The sequence below is a fragment of the Schistocerca americana genome, chromosome 1 (genome assembly GCF_021461395.2).
Source record: "Schistocerca americana isolate TAMUIC-IGC-003095 chromosome 1, iqSchAmer2.1, whole genome shotgun sequence".
Classification (NCBI taxonomy): Eukaryota; Metazoa; Arthropoda; class Insecta; order Orthoptera; family Acrididae; genus Schistocerca; species Schistocerca americana.
In genome coordinates, this window is record NC_060119.1 from 268004112 (window position 1) to 268026201 (window position 22090).

At 38.2% G+C, this 22090-nt stretch overlaps 1 protein-coding gene across 1 annotated transcript in view; it reads left to right on the forward strand.

Annotated features, from left to right (window-relative positions):
• Positions 1–2508: 2508 nt before the first annotated feature.
• Positions 2509–22090, forward strand: part of LOC124583376 (guanine nucleotide-binding protein-like 1) — a 62586-nt gene continuing 43004 nt past the window's right edge. Inside the window, exons 1-6 of the mRNA XM_047131337.1 lie at positions 2509–2956; positions 8214–8322; positions 13801–14011; positions 19669–19809; positions 19914–20121; positions 20223–20318. Of these exons, the coding sequence (XP_046987293.1) occupies positions 2878–2956; positions 8214–8322; positions 13801–14011; positions 19669–19809; positions 19914–20121; positions 20223–20318 (844 nt within the window). The 5' untranslated portion in view covers positions 2509–2877. The remainder of the gene's footprint in view (positions 2957–8213; positions 8323–13800; positions 14012–19668; positions 19810–19913; positions 20122–20222; positions 20319–22090) is intronic.

The following is a 22090-nucleotide window of genomic DNA, read 5'->3' on the forward strand; positions in this document are numbered from 1 at the left end:
ATGGTGGTAAAAGCATTTAACGTATTGCCACTATTGGCAAACAATGTGTCACTGAGCATGTTTAAAAACACCACACAGAGATGACTTGGAGAAAAAGCATTTTATACAATAGGATTCAAAACTTGCCCTGAAGATAGTCCTAAGTGCTAATATAGTTTCGTTTAAATTAAACTTATGTATGTGAATATACTGAATATACATTCATGCTTATAAATTAAGGATAATTGCAGAATGTGGTGCCACACAACGTGACACTGCACAAAACTGGCACTGAGAGCATAGGCACATAAGGAACACACACGATACAGACCTGTAAGTCCACAGTATTGTTGATAAGTTCTGAAAACCATCCCGAAACACATATGCTACAAAACGCCACTGTTTCCTGTGCATGTATCCCAACATCAATACGGGATATGATCACCATGCACACGTACACAGGCCACACGACGTGTTGGCATACTCTGGATCAGGTGGTCGAACAGTTGCTAGTGCCTGTCGGAGCTTCTGAAGTGTCCTAGGGGTTTGAAAATGTGCAGCAACACATCAACTGAGAGCATCCCAGACGTACTCGACGGGGTTTAGGCCTGGAGAATAGGCAGGCCACTCCATTCGCCTGATATCTTCTGTTTCAAGGTACTCCTCCACGATGGCAGCTCAGTGGAAGGTGGGACCCACTGCACCCCTGAAAAGGCAGACATACTGGTGCAAAATGACGTCCCGATACACCTGACCTCTTACATTTCCTCTGTCAAAGACATGCAGGACTGTATGTGCACCAGTCATAATCCCACCTCACATCATTAAACCATGACCTCCATACAGGTCCCTTTCAAGGGCATTGAGGGGTTATTATCTTGTTCCTGGTTCACCCCAGATGAAAACCTTGCAAGAATCACTGTTCAGACTACACCTGGACTTGTCCGTGAACATAGCCTGGGACCACTGTTCCAATGACCATGTACTGTGTTCTTGACACAGGCTTTACGGGCTCACCTGTGACCAGGGGTCAGTGGAATGCACCTTGCAGGTCTCCAGGCGACTAAACCATGTCTGTTCAGTCGTCTGTAGACTGTGTGTCTGGAGACAACTGTTCCAGTGGCTGCGGTAAGGTCCCGAGCAAGGTTACCTGCAATAACCATGGCCATCTGTGGGCACTGATGGTGAGATATCGGTCTTCTTGTGGTGTTGTACACAGTGGACGTCCCGTACTGTAGCGCCTGCTGGAATCGTTGCCATAATCTTGAGATCACACTTTCTGACACACAGAGGGCCTGTGCTACGACCTGCTGTGTTTGAGCAGCCTCCAGTCGCCTTCGCATTCTACCCCTCATAACGTCATCAATATGTGTTCTTTGAGCCATTTTCAACACACAGTCACCATTAGCATGTCTGAAAACGTCTGCACACTTACTCGCTGCACCGTATTTTGACATGGACCAACACACCTCTGTGTATGTGGACTGCTACCAGCGCTATCGTGCGACGACCGCAGATCAAATGCACAGCATGGTCATACCCTGAGGTGTTTTGAACCCGCAAACCGCCCACTAGAGCGTTGTTTCACCATATATCAGCATTATCCATAATTTATGAGCGTTAGTGTATCATGTGCAGTATGATGGACAGTTTAGTGTTATTATAAACAACAATTATCACAAATATAAGTTTCATGGTGTTTGTTATTTATGAAATTATATTTGCAAGTGTGTATGTAGGTGCACAAAACACGACATCGATTACATTTTTTAATGTTTAAAGTCAGATAATACATAAATCTAAATATAAAAAAATCAACATGTTACTAAGATGTCCTATTCTGTTATACTGTTACAGCAACAATTCGTTTGAGCTAGTCACCTGGCAACTATTAAGTGTTCGATTTTATTCCATCGGTATTGCTTCTGGAAATGGAAAAACATGTAATTATTTTTAAGAGTAAGTCATCCTGTAATCAGTACAAACAAGCACATATAGGTTTGTTCGATGAGGCTTCGGGATTGCAGCCGGATCATGATGACTTCTTGCCACGATATTTGGCTGGAAATCGTCCACCCATCTTCAGGTGAGTGTCCATCACTGGAGACAGAAAGTTTTTTTTTTTTTTTTTAGTGACGGACACTCACCTGAAGATGTCTGGACAATTTCCAGCCGAAATATCGTGGCAAGAACTCAACATAATCCGGCTGCAATCCCGAAACCTCGTCGAACATTCAGTACCCCGTGAAAGCTTCAAGAATCACACGTATGGTTTTTTTTGTTACACTGGGAAGTGAACAAGAGGAAATTAAGTTCTAACTGCCAGTTGCAATAACGCTGACGTAAAATAAAAATGAAGTGAAAAACAAATCTTGCTGTAGCTGATACTCAAAATAATATTTCGAGCAAAAAGAAAAAGACGAGACGTACATAGGTTTTGTATAAGGGTGATGATGACTACTAGGTCTGCGCATGAACATATTATATATTTTATTTTGTATAACTCATGTCTATGGAAGACTGAGAAACAGTCTCCAACAGCAGTTCTTAGAAGAACGCGACGCAATATCTACAAACTGTAATTAATTAAATTCATACGGCACTATTCAGCGTAATTGTTTTTGTTCAACTTTGGCGCAGAGGCCGTAAGGGTTATTGCAAACTAAGCTGGGGAACGAAAGTACTGTTTCCCCCTTGAACGTGTGTGAAACTGTAATTAAAGCAAACCAAAATCTACTTTTAAGACTGTCAACAGAGAAACATTGATATTATTTCAAGTCACGAGGCGCCTCTGTTGTATTTACGTGTGTGTTATCTGTGGTGTATTTTGAGTCGCGCGTGGTGGTGTTGATTGTTTACACTTCGCGTTTGCAAAAATAATTTAAAAAAAAAAGTAACATGCCGCAAGGAAGGAGGAAGGTTCCTTTTAGCGCGAAAGCCAAGAAAATGCAGCTGCAGAACAAGAGGAAGATGAAAGGTGTGTTGCCATATTCATGAAGTCAGTATTTTGTAGTCATCTAATGTCATAATGACATTATATGTGTTTGAAAACAATGTTATTTATTATTATAAGAAAAAATGGATAACTTATTTAATTCACTAAAGAAAGGACTCAATGAGAATGCATGTAACTGCCACAGTTTTGTGCGCTAGCTATCCTAATGACTTTTTAATCTATTTTAGTTCTGATTGCAAGCCTGGTGATACAGTTTTTATTTTCACAGACCGTGTGTTTGTTCTTTACTCGTGTTGTGTTCGCAGTCATTTAACAACGTATGACATGTTGATAGTTTACTTCGGGGCACCAATAATTAGGGACAATCTTGTCTCACACAAGCATGCGTGCACTTATGGGGAGTTCTGTTGCCAAAGTTTCAGGTAAATACTTTGAGCAATGTAGTTTGACGACTGTAAAAAACGAGAAACAAGACTGCTGAAGTTTTTTTCTAGAGGTAGGGAGAAAAGGTGTACATGTTTGTCTAAAAGAAGTTGCAGGAGCTGTTAGTTTCATGTTTGTTTTTCAGTTGTATGTATGTTGCGCCTTTTATGTAATAGTCGAAAAGGGTGTGTCGCTTGTAAGTGTCTGCTGCCACCCCTCATATGCTGACAACACGACATTATTGACTGCAGTAGATTATGTGGAAATAAGCGCATTTATGTGAACAAACAATACATTACAGTTGCTCATACTAACTGATGTAATTATAAGTAAATAAACAGTGTGCATGGTGTTCACAAATAGAGAAAAGGAAGGCCACATAGATATAGTCATAGGTGGAACAAAGCTGGAAGAAGTTATTTCTATAAACTTTTTGGAAATTACTGGTGGCAATAAGTTCCAGTGGACACAACATGTAAACAGTGTCTGTTGTAAATTAATCACAGTAATGTTTATTATGTCACATCTAGCACATTATACTGACAAAGAACTTCTATGTACAGCAGTGTACCATGCTCTATTTGATCTATACTTTCAGTATGGAATTATTGCTTGGGAAACATGAGCAGCAGCAGCAGTAGTACAAAAATAATTTTTGTCTTGCAAAAAGAGGCCATTAGAACCATTTTGAATGAAAAAATATACTCGTGCAGAACTGCCTTTCACAATTTAAAAATATATTGACTTTTCCATAGATGTACATATACAGAACAATAATTTCATTAATCAAACACAATACATTGCTGGAAAAAGATGGCATTCTTATGACGCAAGAAATAAAGGTCAGCTGAGAAGCATACCACACAAAACTTAAGAGCTGCTGGAAAAGGTCCTTGATACTTGGGCATCCAATCAGTAATGCATCTTCTGAAGAGTCTACAGGACAGTACGAGTGAAAAGACATTTCAGAAACTTGTAGACCTAAGGAATTATGTAATGGAAAAAATAATCATATAGTGTAGAGGAGTATATGTGTACAGAATGAGAAGTGCTTTTACTACTTGCATATGTATACTGTAATCAGATGAAAATGTTGTAGTAGGTTGTATGTAAATAACTTGTAGTACATCATTTTATATTGTAATAAGTCTGGTAAATATTTTAAGATATTAGATTACATTGCCCTCTCCTATATTACAAGTACACACTCTGTACATAATGTAATCAAATGGGACAAAATAAAAATTAACCAATCAACAAATAGACTAAAATTCTTTGAAGTTGAACTTGGCTTCGGTGATCGTGCTGCAGTTGTAGCAACAATGATCACCAAATTACAAAGATCGAAAAAAGCAAGTATAAAAATATACATGTTCAATAAATTTGATAAAGAAGCAATAGAGTCTTATCTCAATGAGGAATTTGGAATGTTTAGCTTGTTACAGGAGTATGTGCAGGAATTGTGGCTCAAGTAAGAAGAACAGTTGACTAAGTGCTGGATGGTTATGTAGCCAAACAGATCAGTACGTAGTAATGGTACAGACCCTCCATGGTACTCAGTCTCTATAAAGAAACATTGACAAGGTGAAACAAAGCACATGGTTATACCTCTAAAGATGCTGAATTAAATGCATTTCACTGTCAAAAGAACTTGAGGTCACGTGTTAAGATTATCAGTGGCATATAAATTAATATCTAGGTACTCATGGATAAACAGAAATTGAAATGGGAACTAGCAAAGCAAATGCAGAAATGCTAAACTCCATTTTTAAAATTTTCATTCCAAAGGAAGATCCAAGAGTAATGTCCTACTTTAATTCTTGTGCCAGCACAGAGAGAACTTACATAGATGTTAGTTGCATAGAGAAACAGCTGAAATTACAAAGACCCTAGGGCCTGTTACAATACTTGTCAGATTCTGTACAGAATTTGCAGCTGGTACCCTCACTCTTGCCCATTATGTACCATAGGTTCCTTGAAAAGAAATATGTCTCTGGGGGTTGAAGGAGAGTGGTGGTCACACATGCCTACAAGAAGAGCAGGAAAAGTGATCCAAAAAAATACCATCCAGTCTCATTGGTGTCCATCTGCTTCAGAATTTCAGACATAATTGGAGCTAAAGGATAAAGCAATAACTCACAGTGACCCGCTCTCTGCCAAGCAGAGTGGATTCTGAAAACATAAGTCGTACAAAAGAGAACTTATTCACTTCTCATGTGGAACCCTGAAAGGCAAAAAGGTAGATACAATAAGTTATTTCTTGTCTCCCAAAAAACTTTTGTCTCAATACCATATCGACACTTATTAATGAAGTAGGACCATATGGAAGAACAAATATCATTTCTTGGTACAAAAGTTGCAATATGTTATCTTGTAGGGAGAATCATCAACAGACATTGAGGTGACTTCATGTGTGTGTTATGACCTTTACTGTTCATTTTGTTCATTAATGATCTGGCAGGCAATGTTAATTGAAATCTCAGACATTTTACAGATGGTGCTTTGTCTATAATGAAGTACCCTCTGGGGAAAAAATCTGCACAAATATCCAATCAAATCTTGATAAGGGTTTAAAGTTGTGCCAAGATTGGCAACTCACTTTAAATGTACAGAAATATAAAATTGTGCGCTTGGGAGTCTGTGCGGTTGTGTGAGTGAACAAGTGAACTTTGGCTGGAAAAAGAGCAAGAACTCAGAAGCTAGTGTGAATATTATTTTCTGTTGCGCATCTGTATGTGCCACACACCAGTCAAGTTCGATGAGTGTTTACTTTTCCTTAATGTATAGTTCCCCATTTCTGGTCTGCTTCTCATGACCTCACGCTTCTTGAGTTGTTAATTTATAACATGAAGAAATTCTTGTGGAGGTCCATTGCAGTGCTAGTACCGTGTGGCTAAAACTAAAGAGCAGCTACTCAGAGTGGTCCAGTGTGGGCTGTAATTTTCATATGGCTGTGAAACTTGGTAGATTTTCTAGTGTGTTAATGTGAAACTAATGTACGCTGGGAAAAAAAATAGTTCCAGTTTTGGCCACCAGGTGCAAATCTGGGACTATGAATGAAATAAAGACGTATGGAAATATTTCTATATGTAATGGATTAGGAACGGGATGTGGGCAGATAGGTCAAACAACTGAGGAAGGCGCAATGTTGATCTTATCATTAACCACTGTTTGCTCAGTTTGCTCGAAATTAGCACCAGAGACATAAAAAAAGATGCTGTATCCGTAAAACGACATGATCAACAGTTGCTCGGAGCAGTTCCAGTGGAATCTGAGCAATGTGTTGCTGTATACTGGGCCTTCGTATCAGGTAGACACAAAATGTGTCCATGGTAAACATTCTTTTAGAACCACCAGAGCCAAAAGTCACATGGATTCAGATCAGGTGATCTTGCAGGCTATACATCTGAAAACCTCTGGAGATAACACATTCGTGGACTATTGCGTTAATCAGATCTTTCACTGAATGAGTGACATGAGCTGTTGCCCATGTTGCATGAAAACAGTGGTTTACATCAGTCGTGCTCTTTCAGGTGAGGTATCACATGCTGTACAAGATGATCTCGTTAACATGCAGACATTACGGTACACATCACTGCCCCTCTGTGTGTATTCTCTTCAAAGAAGAATTGACCCAGAACAAAGGTGCTTGTGAATCCATAACACACATTCCCATACAGTGAGTGCAATGGTAATTTGTGCATAACACTCGGTTTAACAGTACACCAAATTCAGCAGTTCTGTGTATTCACTCCACACTGTAGTGTAAAATGTACCTCGTCACTACATAGAATATTGCCCGGCCATTTCCATCCACGCCAGAAATTTAAGAGCAACTTTAGAATGTTGTTGCAGATCATCAGGTTCAGCTGCCTCACTGTCTGGATTTTATATGGGAACCACTGTAAAATAGACCACAGAAATTTCCACACTGTTGACCATGGGATGAACAGTTCTTGGACACTGCATGAGCACTAGCACTAACCGGGGCACATGCTGTATGGTCACTTTCAGCACTAGCAACCTCATCAATAACTTCCACCAGGATAGGACACGTTTCTCTTCCAGGCGCCACACAAAGCTCACCCATGTTTTTTGTTTAATTTCATTATTATCTTCTTTACACCATTTAATGATGTCAGGCCTCTCCTTAGACATTTCAGTTGGTGATAATCTGTCAGTGCAGCACTGTATTTGCTGGTGTTCACATAAAAGAGTTTTACTAACAGCGCACGGTCTCTCTTCTCGGTAGCCATGGTATTCACTCACATTATGGCATGTCAAATGACTTTATGGCTGTCATACCATCATAGAAACAGTGTACATCTTCACATTTGCACCTGGTGACCAAAATTTGAACTAGTTTTTTTCCAGTGTAACCACATTAACACATTAAGATATCTACTAAATTTTGCTGCAATACAATAATTAAAGCCAACACTGGACCTCCATGAATAGCTACGTTTTATTTATAACCACCTGGTCAGAAGACTTTTCAATTACTTTTCAAGTACTATAAAGTACAAGAATCTGAAGAAATAGGCTGTGAAAATAATTGAAAGCTTTTGTTGCATTTAGTAATAAGACTGGGTCCACTGTGACATAGAAATGTTTTTTGTTCAAGTCAATTTTCACAACAGCTGGTAATTGACTTGGGCATTGCCAGTTGACTGCATTTGGAGTCTGACATCAGAAATATTTTCTGTAATTGTATAAGAGAATTTACCCTGTAGATTTACTGTGTTGTTGAAAACTGAAATTTTACTTTTTATGGATGCCACTGTACAAATAAAAGTGCTGTACAGTAGTTGATTTTAACCAAATGCTATGCCAAAGTTTTCTTTCTTTAATCTAGGAGGTGTTCCAAATTTTGTTGTCCGAGGTGACTCTGAGGATGAAACTTCTGGTATAAATACAATAAACAAGCAGCCATCAAGCCAGAAAGGCCGAGGAAATGCAAATAGGTAATTTATTGCAGTGTTCATTTGGTTATCAATCATATGATATTATTTATGTTAACAGTGTGGGTGTAACAATGTACACTGTGGCTGGATCAGCTGTCTCTGCCCTGAATAAATTTCTACCCATCTAGCTTATCTCATATTGATTGTGTATAGCTTCATGACTTGGCCATAATGAAAACTGAGAACTATTTAATTAACTTTTTCAAAATGTTGATGCCTTAGTCATATGCTGAGTGTGTATGTGGTCTGACTTAAATGCCAAGCAGCAAAAGTATTCTCCTCACTAAGTTTTTGATCGTTACTGTCAGTGCTGTAGTTTGGTGAATTAGTTTCATTACTACATTAATCTGGAAGTGTGTGAACAACTTTGAGAGGCATATATTTCACATTTCTAAAAGACTGCATCAGTGTGAATTTTATCCTCAGATAATTCATCCTTTCTTTTCCATGTATTGTTGGATATTGTTATTTTTATTAGATATTACAACTAATTTGGTTTGATGCTCACTGCTGGGGCACATCTTGTAGCAGATCTTAGAACAAGACTACATTGTGAAATATTAGATAAATAAAATTGAAGAGGAATATAGAAATAAAACTAAAAGTAAGGAGGAATGTAACAAGAATGTGAGATGTGGAGGAATACAGAATAACAAAGTGAAGAGAAGGGATAAAATTGTACAATGAAATAAATTTGTATATGATCACTGGCAGATATAGGACTCACTACCAAAATAAGAATTTGTGCAGACAAACAAAAGGTAATTGATAATTTTGTATGACATATGGAGCTCTATTTGTAATTATCTACTGCTTTTAAAATGTAAAAAGTAGTGGGCTATGACACCCATGCTTTTGTATTGTAGCCAGAATTGTTACTACAGTTTTGGCGACAACTGATCCAAGTTATAGTTGAAAGATAAATCCACAATTCAACAGCTGGATTTGAGTAGCAGATGATATGTAACTAAAATAGTAACCACCTCATTAAAATAAATTCAGATTTGTGATGTAAACACACTGCAACATACAGTGAGCACAAAGCTGTTATGCAGTGATTGTTGGTTATCTGTCTCTCATTACCTAAGACTCTCTCAGTTAGCTACAACATTAATGTGCTTTTCCACACATCACTACTCTAGAATTATCATCTTTGGTCCCAATGGTAAGCCGTTTCTGGTGGAACAGTCTGTGTTTTGTGAAGTCCCTGACATTCAGCTTTAACAAAAGCACTACTTACAAATATGAAAGTTCAGTTTAGTTTGAAATTTTAACCTTAAGGACCAATTTAACGTTGAGAGTGTTGCTGCATAGTGGTGCACAGAATATTGTGGACTTGCCCTACACTGCCTCCATTTTTCTGTGCGTCTGTATGTTTTAAGGTAGCTGTGTGATTTCACTTTAATAATGTTTGATGTAATTCTGTAATGTATTACAGAATGTAATGACATTGTAATTCTGTCAGAGACAGCAAAGGACTTGGAAGAGCAGTTGAACGGAATGGACAGTGTCTTAAAAGGAGGATATAAGATGAACATCAACAAAAGCAAAACGAGTATAATGGAATGTAGTCAAATTAAATCGGGTGATGCTGAGGGAATTAGATTAGGAAATGAGACACTTAAGTAGTAAAGGAGTTTTGCTATTTAGGGAGTAAAATAACTGATGATGGTCGTAGTAGAGAGGATATAAAATGTAGACTGGCAATGGCAAGGAAATTGTTTCTGGAGAAGAGAAATTTGTTAACATCGAGTATAGATTTAAGTGTCAGGAAGTCGTTTCTGAAAGTATTTGTATGGAGTGTAGCCATGTATGGAAGTGAAACATGGACGATAACTAGTATGGACAAGAAGAGAATAGAAGCTTTTGAAATGTGGTGCTACAGAAGAATGCTGAAGATAAGGTGGGTAGATCACGTAACTAATGAGGAGGTATTGAATAGGATTGGGGAGAAGAGAAGTTTGTGGCACAACTTGACTAGAAGAAGGGATCGGTTGGTAGGACATGTTTTAAGGCATCAAGGGATCACAAATTTAGCATTGGAGGGCAGCGTGGAGGGTAAAAATCGTAGAGGGAGACCAAGAGATGAATACACTAAGCAGATTCAGAAGGATGTAGGTTGCAGTAGGTACTGGGAGATGAAGAAGCTTGCACAGGATAGAGTAGCATGGAGAGCTGCATCAAACCAGTCTCAGGACTGAAGACCACAACAACAACAACAACAACAACAACAATGTTTGATGTCATTGGGAACATGTCATCCAATCCTAGTTGAGTGTTGTTATTGAATACTGCTCATTGTTGTACATTGAATACTGCTGAGTGTTGTACAAGAACAAATGTTGCCTGAAGCGATGTTCGATACTCACTGTGGATTCTTCATCATTAAAGAAATATCTGACTGCAAACACAGGGGTCTCTGAATCCATGGCACCATGAACACTTCAACATGTTTCTTCATTCCTCCATGTACGTAATGTTATGCATGTACGACATGGCTGTTACGTGCCCAAATCAACACATGATCATTTTATAGCACATGTGTTTTCTTATACATTTATTTGACTTACCGAACGAAAGTGCTGGCAGGTCGATAGACACACAAACAAACACAAACATACACATGAAATTCAAGCTTTCGCAACAAACTGTTGCCTCATCAGGAAAGAGGGAAGGAGAGGGAAAGACGAAAGGATGTGGGTTTTAAGGGAGAGGGTAAGGAGTCATTCCAATCCCGGGAGCGGAAAGACTTACCTTGGGGGGAAAAAAGGGATATACACTCGCGCACACACACACACACACACACACACACACACACACACACACATCCATCCGTATGTGCGGATGGATGTGTGTGTGTGTGTGTGTGTGTGTGTGTGTGTGTGTGTGCGAGTGTATACCCCATTTTTCCTCCTAAGATAAGTCTTTCCGCTCCCGGGATTGGAATGACTCCTTACCCTCTCCCTTAAAACCCACATCCTTTCGTCTTTCCCTCTCCTTCCCTCTTTCCTGATGAGACAACAGTTTGTTGCGAAAGCTTGAATTTCATGTGTATGTTTGTGTTTGTTTGTGTGTCTATCGACCTGCCAGCACTTTCGTTCGGTAAGTCACATCATCTGTGTTTTAGATATATTTTTCCCACGTGGAATGTTTCCCTCTATTATATTCTTATAACTTTCGCTTTTTTTCCATTTCCGTTTTTCCCACATCACTGATCTTTTTTAGCCGCTTCCCACAGGTTTTAACGTCATTATTTCTTCGTCAGACAATTGTTAGCTTCATTTTCACAATCTGCCACCACAAAACCACTCCTTTTAATACATTTACACGCAGTTTTTTCGAAATTTTCCCGAATTGCTCCACCCTTTAACGTGTTTTGGCGGCAACACAACCACATAATCTTTGTGCACATCGTTGTCTACCAACCCCAGTTCACCACAGGATCAACATAGCCCAGCTATAACCAACACCTTTTCGCCTTTTTTCACACCAGATCTCCAATTGCTTTCTAGTTCACCTGGTGTATGTGCGGATGGATGTGTGTGTGTGTGTGTGTGTGTGTGTGTGTGTGTGTGTGCGCGCGCGCGCGAGTGTATACCCCTTTTTTCCCCCTAAGGTAAGTCTTTCCACTCCCGGGATTGGAATGACTCCTTACCCTCTCCCTTAAAACCCACATCCTTTCATCTTTCCCTCTCCTTCCTTCTTTCCTGATGAGGCAACAGTTTGTTGCGAAAGCTTGAATTTCATGTGTATGTTTGTGTTTGTTTGTGTGTCTATCGACCTGCGAGCACTTTCGTTCGGTAAGTCACATCATCTGTGTTTTTAGATATATTTTTCCCACGTGGAATGTTTCCCTCTATTATATTCTTATACATTTATTTATTTATTCGGTAAAGATGAGAAATGAAATTGGCTATGTCTTACTTAAATGAACCACACCTGTATTCACTGGAAGGAATTAGAAATGTTACAGAAAAATTAAATCTGGATGGGTTTTTACCATGGTTTTTCCAAACTATATGACCAGTAATATAACCCCAGTGCCATCATTTTTGGTCAGTACAAAGCTTTTTTCATGTGGGCTTAACTCAGGTTGCTGTTCTCGTATCGGCTGTAAGCTAGGTGCAGAACTCTTGCTATTGAAACATTTAGAGTATGTGAGTGTGAATGATTTTGCGAATATGACATCTGCTCATACTCATCAATTGCATGTAAAGTGTGATGTAAGAAAAGACATTTTGCTGGCATTGTAGAGTGTAGGTATTTATGTAATTTTGAAATATCTGATAGAAGATGTCCTGTCCAAAATGTTTTTGGTCATCATATACAGTATCTGTTGATCTGGCCCCATCTGGAAAAATACCATAGATTTAACTGAATTACATTAATTTAACATTATGAGGGAAAAGCATGGTTGCAGGATGTTGGGTTTCAAGAACAATGCTGCTCTGATAACTTGATGCTAGATTTGCCAAGGCTTGGTTAGCTGTGAATGGCCAAAAGTCTGCTGTTCAAGTTGCAGAGTTCAGTTGTGCTGCTGAGACTCAGTGTCAGACCAGAAATATGTTATACTGATTGGGAAGGAATGTTCTACATGGAAAAAAGGATCTTGTAATCCAAGTTAGAGTGCAGTGTGAGGAAAAGAGGGAGCAAGCTGCGTCTCACACCTAGACTACCAGTGAGAGAGGAACAATGTGAAGGGAGCATGTGCTGCCTTTGAAGTGCATTTACTTTATGTATGCTTAATATTCAAGCCAGGTATCCATGAAAGCATAAGACGTAACAAAAGCTGAAATTGAAATTTGAAATCCACAAATATGGGGCTGAGCACTCAACAGAAAATGCATGCACTGTTGTAAGTTGTCTTCTTATTGTAGGTGTCATATTTGCAGACTCTAGGTAGTAGCAGGCCATTGTAAGTATAAATTTGGTTACGCACAATGAAAATAATCGTAAAGTTTGTGTAAAGTAGCTACATTGCTTCACCTATAAGTTAATGTGAAATGTTTATTGTTCCCTCTACCTAAACAGCTTCAAACTTCAAAGAAGTTCAGTGGTAAGATACTGGAGAAGTAAGTACAGTTCAAATCCTAGGGAAATATTTCTCTCATTGCTTCCTTATGGTTTCTTTAATCAGTCCAGTAAAGCTGAGGTATCTCTTTGACAGTCTGTCCTAGTTTGATATGCTATCTGAAGTGCCCTTATTATTAGTTCTGTGTAGAAATGTCACCAAAAAGTGTAAAAGAGTGTCATTTGTCTCTCTATTTTTAAATGTCTGTTTAACTCCCCTAAGCAAAAAAGTTGATTTAGAACTTTGAGATTCAGTATAAGTGTGTTGATGTCACAGCATGTCTCTCAGCAATGATGGTTATATGTAAATAATCTTCTTTTATAGCCTTAAATATTTACATTCATAGTTTATGCCACATATTATTATTATTATTATTATTATTATTATTATTATTATTTCTGTCCTAGGTATGCACTGCAATTCCATCGGGAAACTGAAGCTGAAATTCGTGAGAGGAAGGAAGCTGCACGCCATGCTCTATTATCTCTTCCTGAAACTTCATTGGAAATAGATGGTAACACTTACTTTCCACCAGATTTAGATTTTCCTAAGAGACCACCATGGAACTTTGATATGTCCCGTGAAGAACTGGAAGCACGAGAACACAGATATTTCAATGTAATAACCTACATAAAGTATTTTACGAGATAGTAATATCTGTGTAAATATAAACTGATTCAGATTTTGATTATGTATGGTCTTTGATTATGAGTACTCGTAGTGTAACCCCTTTTCATGTGGCCTGTAAATGCCAGAACGGAAAAATTTCTCCATTTTAGTCACACTGAACCGAGTACATTAGCATTTACTGTGATCCATAACTTTTAAACTTTCATCTGCTGTTCCACAGACAAATGAGGCTTTGTTTGTGTTGCTGTAAGTGACGTCAAGCAGACATTCTTACCTCGTCAGTGACTTTTGGACAACAGGACAAGCATGAACCCCAGGGTTCATGGTTAATAAATCTGTCATTGACATTTGTACCTGCCCTACAAGCTGAAAAGATAATTTTCTGATGAAATGTCTGAATTTGTGAAACCTTTCAGTCAGACCCCATTTTATTCATTCACATCTCCTCATTGATGCATTCTGAGAGGAAACATGCCTATTGTGTCTATTCAGTAGTTAAGTACTGCTATTTTTGGTCTTTGTATTATTGCTAGTCTCGGAAACAGATGAATCAAGCTCCTGACTTTTTTTTCACATTTCTACTTAATAATATCATATGGAATAGCTCACTGCTTAGAAAGTGATCATCATCATCATCGTTTTCATCATTGGCACAATAGCCATCTGTAAGCCTTGGCCTTCTGTAGAAGATTATTCCATTCTTCCCTGTTTAGTGCCGAACTCCTCCAATTTTCCTTATGACCTCTCTCACACCTTCCTCCCATGTTAGCTTTGATCTTCCTTCAGGCACTGCACTGAATATTTTCATGTAATTATTCTGTGGTTTGCTGTCGGTACATGTCTTGCCCATTCCAGCCTTTTAATCTTAATGTGGCTGGCAAAGTCTGGTTCAGTACACAGATTATATAATTTATAGTTGAATCTCCTCCTCCAGACACCATTTTCTTCCACTGGCCCAAGAATTTGTCTTTAAGATGTTTCTTTCAAATACACCCAGTTGCCTTTCATCAAATTTTGCTGATGCCCATGTTCTGGACCCTGCACTGCATGTTAACACTGGCCTTACTAAAACTTTATACATTATAACATTAGTTTTCACAAAGAGCAACTTGGATTTCAGATGTTTTCTGAGGCCATGGTAGCACTTTAGAGCTGACATTGTTCTTGCAGTTTACTTCTGATCCAGTGTAAATGAAACTATACATATCAAAAACATGAACAAATTTCTATGGGTAGGGACTCATTTGGATAATTTTTTCTTAGTTACAGGCATACACTTAGTTTTTCCTTCATTTATCTGTTGGTTAATCTTTCTAGCAGCCCTTTCAAGACTTGTAAGGGCTTCTTTCATTGCTCTTGGCGTTCTTGCAATTATATCAATATCATCCGCACATGCCAGGACCTGAACCGATTATACAGGATTGATGCCCACTGTAGTGTCCTGCAGTTGGCAGGAAAGAACTAACAGTCAATTTGAACACACTTTATTATAATTAAAGAAAAATGCCGTCTTGGCATATACTAAGTGGTAAACTCAAGAATGAACTGAAAAACCCCACCACTCTTGTGGTGGCAAACCAGATAAGGAAACAAGACAGTGGAAGAAAATACTGACCAAAATGTACTGTGCAAAATACAATGTACTACTACAGTGCTACGGCGAATGAATACAAAGTCTGGGCTGGCGTAAGTACTAGCCAGAACTGTTCCTAGTGGTTGGTAAACACTGCCAGTCTGACGGTCTAGGCATGATTATAAAGCCAGGTCGGCAGAGTGCTACATGAGTTATATGAGTTCCAATTGGTGGAACACTGTCACATGTTGTCTGGCAAAGTAGTTCCATGTGTATTCTGAAAGTTTGTTAGTGTTTCTGTCCACTGGCGATGTTTCTCTGCGCACTCCTGTAAGGGGGTCGGCATTTCTGACAAAGCATTGTTTCTATTCAGTACAAGAATTCCTGGAAATGAAAAATTATAAAGTTCCTTTGTAAAATACTGTTATTAGAGTAAAACATTCTGTAGGCAAAATAATAACCTAATTTCTACTATACACAACTATGTTTCAGTTTCACTTCCCAAAATTTTTTTAACTCGCTTTTTGAATGTACAAGTACACATTCTATTAGTATTAGAACTTAATTGTCTGTTAAATCTCAATGTTAATTTCATGTTTAATGTAGTTTTTAAATGACATTGTCATTCTGTTGTGTTTCCAGTTGACATTTCACTATTCTGTAATCTCAGTGATTATTTGTGTAAAATTAAAGTAGCACTACATTGCCTACATGTTTCTTACTTCCCCATGTAAATTGTTTGTATTCTCTGTATGTGAAGTTACTATATTCATCGATGAACAATTTTGTATACATTTTTTTAAATGGCAGTCCATTGCCTAATTTTTTCTCCAAACTACATACTTGTTAAGAAAAATGACTTGTCCTATATCATGTGTACTTTGTACAATATGTGATCCACGGGATAAATAAATAAATACAAATACAAATACAAACCCATCTTGTGTGTCGGTTGTGTGGGCCCTCTAACAATAAGGGGCCAATACGACACCCACGTCTCTTATAACCTTTTCTAAGGCATCATTAAACAGAAGGCAGGAAGATGTGATCAACAGTAGATCTTCCCCAATTAAAACCACACTGATAGTCACCAACAGCTTGTTCAACGTAGTGTGTAAGTCTGTTAAAAAGGACATTATATGCTGTAGGTAACAGCACACCATTTTATAACCTTTCTTGTGTATTGGGTATATGATACCTATGGTCCAATCATCAGGTATAAGTTCATCACCCAGATCTTAACTACAAGCCTGTGGAAATGTTTAACAAACTCCTACCTTGCATTTTTAATGAGTTCTGCTTGTATTAGATGCATTCCTTGTGCCTTATTGTTCTTCAGATTCTTGATGGCTGCATCCACTTCCCCAGTAGTTGGTACTGGTTCCTTTGTTTCTGAGTTATTTGTGTTTATAGAGTGTAAGATTAATTTGTCTCACTGTACCATCATTCATCAGTTCATCAAAGGGTGGAGGCTATAGTCTAATATTGCTTCATCACTACTCAAAACTGAACCACCTGTGTTTCTACATAAATTCACCCGTGGTTCAAAATCCTTCAAGCTCTAATTTAACATCCAGTTAAAAGCTATTCTTTCATGCCCTCTCTTTTTCTTAGGGTATGGTTTACTTCATGCATTCTCCTGTAGGCTTCATTTTTAATTCTTGTTACTTGTGTTCACTCTTCATCAAACCAGCCATTGTAATCTACTGTTCCTAGACCTTAACCACCAGTTTTTGTAAGGGTGTTGTTTAGGTTTTTCCATATTTCCTCAATACTCTCACTGTCAAGAAAGTGTGACAGGTCTTCCTTGAGTGAGTCAGAGAATCTTTGAGCAAACCTGGGCTTCTTGAGCTTATCAATATGAAAGTTTCTTGGACGAGATCCATGTACGTGCCTTGCATTAGATATTTGACTTCTGATTGTTGCTATTACAAAGTAATGGTCAGGGTCAACATTAGCACCCTTATAACTTATAACACCCATTAGACTGGACAGATGTCTTGCATCTATTAAGAGATGGTCATTTTGGTTAAAATATTTTCACCTGGAGATTTCTATATCATTTTATGTATATCTTTGTGGTTAAAAGTTGTACTGTCCACTACCTTATTTCTTGAAGAGGCAGAGCGTACAAGTCTGATCCCATTGTCATTTGTGTTATCATGTAGGCTGTATTTTCCAGTGTTAGACTGACATTCATTTTCTTTTCATGTTTTAGCATTCATATCCCCAAACAATTATCGTGTAGTCTCCTCTAGGACATTCAGTGTATACTTCATTTAACTCATCATAAAAACCATCCTCTTCGTCATTCTTCTCTTCAGATGGGGCATGACCACATGTAAGACTATAGTTGAAAAATGCACATATTACCCCTTTGACCCCCTTTAAAAGAAAACATGATTTCAAAACAGTGAGCAGTAAGACTAGTATTGGGTGTTCATCCGCAGTCATCATGTAGGTCCTCTTGAAGGAGTTAGGCATCTTAACTGCTCCATCACAATAAATGTATTTGCTAATGAAATGTGTCATAAATAATCCATCGTAATTTGAGAAGAAAGTGATGTTCATACCTACAATACTGGAGGAAAAAATTACTTTTTATTGCCCATTATTAAAGCTTTCAGTGGCTCAGAAAAGAGTTCAGTATGCAAAACAAAATGTTTCATCAAGTGCCCAATAACATAAGATGTCTGACAGATAGGAAATCAAGTTTTAAATGTAACCCACAATCATTTCCCCTGGATGACTTCTTCTGTTCATGGACAAATGTCTATTCAAAAACTAGTATCCTAGGAAAAAGTGATTGTTTTTAATTGCAGGTGAATGAGTAGAACTAAAAAGTAGTGTGTTCACTAGTGTTAACACTAATCAGGTATACCTATTCTGTAAACTGATTTGTTCCACATCGTTTTGATGAAAGAATCATTTGATGGTCTATGGAACATGTAACTGACTGACTGGCTGACTGACTGCTCTTCAGATGCAGATGCTACATCACATAGCTGTCAGTGCTGAATAGTCAACTTCCTCTAAGTATAAAAATAACTAAATAAATTCTACAAAGTTTATTTATTGAAGTATCAACAGAATTTCAGTCACATAATAAGGATAAGACATAGAAAGTCGTGCAGATGATGAAAACTTACTGCGTAGGCCAGCAGTTGACAATTATCGCAATCTAAAGCAGAGCAACACGATAAAATAATTGGGAAAAACGTAATGTTATTGTGATGAATGGGAGCTATCTCTAAAAGCAGAAAAATGTAAGTTGATGTGGATGAGTAGGAAGAATAAACCTGTAATGTGTGGATACAGTATTAGTAGTGCCCTGCTTGACACAGTGAAGTTGTTTAAATATTGGGCGTAACATTGCAAAAGGGTATGAAATGGAACGAGCATGTGAGATTTGTGGTAGAGAAGGAAAATGTTGACTTCGGTTCATTGAGATCATTTTAGGAAAGAGTGGTTCACCTGTAAAGGAGACCACATGTAGGATGCTGGTGTAACCTATTCTTGAGTACTGCTCGAGTGTGTGGTATCCATGCCTGGTCAGATTGAAGGAAGACATCGAAGGGGTTCGAACAACAATGCTTCAGTAATTGAAGTGAGAATCCCTGGAGGAAAGATGAAGTTCTTTTGGAGAAACATTATTGAGAAAATTTAGAGAACCTGCTTTTAAAGCTGACTCAAATGATTCCGCTGCCACCCACCCCACATACATTGCACTTAAGGACCATGACAATAAGATACAAGAAAGGGCCCATACGGAGGCAGAGAGACCGTCATTTTTCCCTCACTCTGTCTGCGAATGGAACAGGAAAGGAAATGACTGGTAGTGATACAGTGCTTGTGGAGTATCTCTGTAGGTGTAGAGGTAGATGTCTGCATACGCGTAACACTCCCCTACAAGCTGTTGAGTACTGGTGTGAATTGTTCTAATCTACAAATTGCTTGTTATTTTTCAGTGATAACTGGTGTAAATTTCATGTCCTAATTTTTAAAAATAGAGAAGCTCTATTGTACTTAATCCTGTAACAGTCCTAACAGTAACAAGGACTCACGATTTCAGGAATATCTCTCAGATCTTGAGAAGAAATATGATAGGAAGGAGCTGAGCTATTTTGAACTGAATTTGGAAACCTGGAGACAGCTGTGGAGGGTTCTTGAAATGTCTGATATTATCCTGATAATTGTGGATATCCGATATGCTGTGAGTTTTGCTTTACGTTTGATAATGATTTGTTACCTTATGCTTTATCAGATTCCTGTAATTGACTATACAGATTTGTGCTACTATATTTCTTCTTATTACAGGCATTAATGTTCCCACCATCATTGTACCATCATGTTCAGAAAGTTGACAAAAGTATGATACTAGTACTGAACAAAATTGATCTGTGTCCTGCTCCTGTTGTAGCAGCATGGATGCATTATTTCAAAGAAAGGTATCCTTCTTTGCACATTTTGATATTTACATCTTTTCCAAGTTACAATATTCGTGGAAATCAAGAAAATAGAACAGGTAAGTAACATTTATTTGTAATATGTTAAATGAATTTCATTGACCACTTAGAGTGGTTTAGCTGTTTGTCTTTAACATAAATTGTACAACAAACTTTACAGGATTACAGACACGCCGTAGACGTGGCAAACTACGTATGGCAGCAGAAGGTGCACAGAAACTCCTTGAGGCATGCAAAGACATTGTTAAAGATGAAGGTATTATTTTCACTCAGCATGTCAAAATGGTTTAAGATTTGAATATTTATAGAGCCAATGTTTTAATATTTAATTAGTGCTCACATTTTATATTAAACATATGGAAATGTTTTCCAGTGTATAAAGGAAAGATCCTATAAAATGTACATCCGAACTTCAAAGGCAGATAAAAATTGTTGCTTGCTGGACAGAATCAGGTGTGGGTATGAAAAGTAGGTAATACAAATGTTATCTTTTGTAATCAGAGGCTCTTCCATCTGCCAAAAGAGAAAAAATTGTTGGAGAAATAAAGTAGGAAAAGATCACCCAATGCTGTTGCTCAAGGGGGGGGGGGGGGGGCGTACAAAGACAAAATGGAAGGGTCATTGATAAGGGAAAACAAATTACATTTCCTGTAACCCTTCTCTTTGTTTGGCAGATGAACCATCTTCTTGAATGACAGCTTTGATCACAGTGTCATTTTACAAGTGTATAATTTATTCAATGATTAAATGAATTTTAATGAGGAGAGGCAACCACACAATTACTGACAATTGATATGTGGCACATAGACACATTTAACAGCCAGAGACTTTTGAATTATCAAATCACCGTCTCCCAGACTGAAAATAAAACAAATATGTAACCACTGCGAACTAGTAAGTGAAGAGTACTCCACTCTTAACTTAGTATCACCTAGGTCTGTCGGGAAATATATTGAGTACAAATGAAGGTTAAGCATAATCACACCAAATCAGCCTAAGATTTTAATATTCTGCTGGAAACACCATCTTAGCCAGTGGAATTAATACTTTTTAATGGCGTGATGAATTCCGCCATTTGCTTAAGAGGTTGTTCGCTGGTTGACAAGAAAATTGAAGCCCCCAGAAAATATTGTTGAATGTCAATGTAACTTTGGAAAGTTGCACACCATTGGTGGATATGTAAATAATTTGAGTTGAAATTGAAGTAAACAGCCATCGCAGTTCATTAATGTTGTGTATGTTTAATGCTACCAGTAGACCTATTCTGTGTCATTCGCTCGCTCTTCCAATCGGTTCAGTTAGTGAGTGCACTGAACAGTAAGGTTACCACAATCGAGCCTCCATGAAATTCCATAAGTGAGTTGTTTTGGCTCCTGAGGTACCCGGGCCATGTTGCCTTCTTTCCTCACACCAGCCAATCGAAAACAAGTGACTACAGCGGCAGACACATGATGATAGCGCACCTGGCACGGTGCACCACAGTGTGCACAGTGCCCCACATGCAAAGCGGTCAGCTGATACAACTACCAGACACACTATTTCCATTATTGATTTCAAAAAGTGTGTTTACAGAGAATATATAAGATATGAGTGGAAATGATGGAATAAAATGAGGAGGTTAGTACTTTCATATCCAAGTGACAGTGAAATGGCTTCGCATATTGTCATTGTCCATCTTTATGCTATGTTTGAAACAAGGCCAGCAACCAGGATGCAGTAAGCACTTTATTATTGGCTGGTTTTGACCAGTGTGTCTGGCCTTCCTCAGAATGGCAAACTCTGTTAATTTGTAGCCTTTAGGCCACAGCTGACATTTGGTTGACTCATGAATGCTGTGAAGGACATAGAGATGCTGTGCACTAGTATGCGACAGCATCATCAGCATCAGACCGTTTGAGGGAAGCCTCATTGTGGTCCCCATTTAGGTGGCTGGTTGAATTGCACAATATCCAAATTTGTGGGATCTTTGGATGTGACAGTGGCCCCATGTTTACTGTGTGAGAACATGAGAACAGGCATATTCATCAT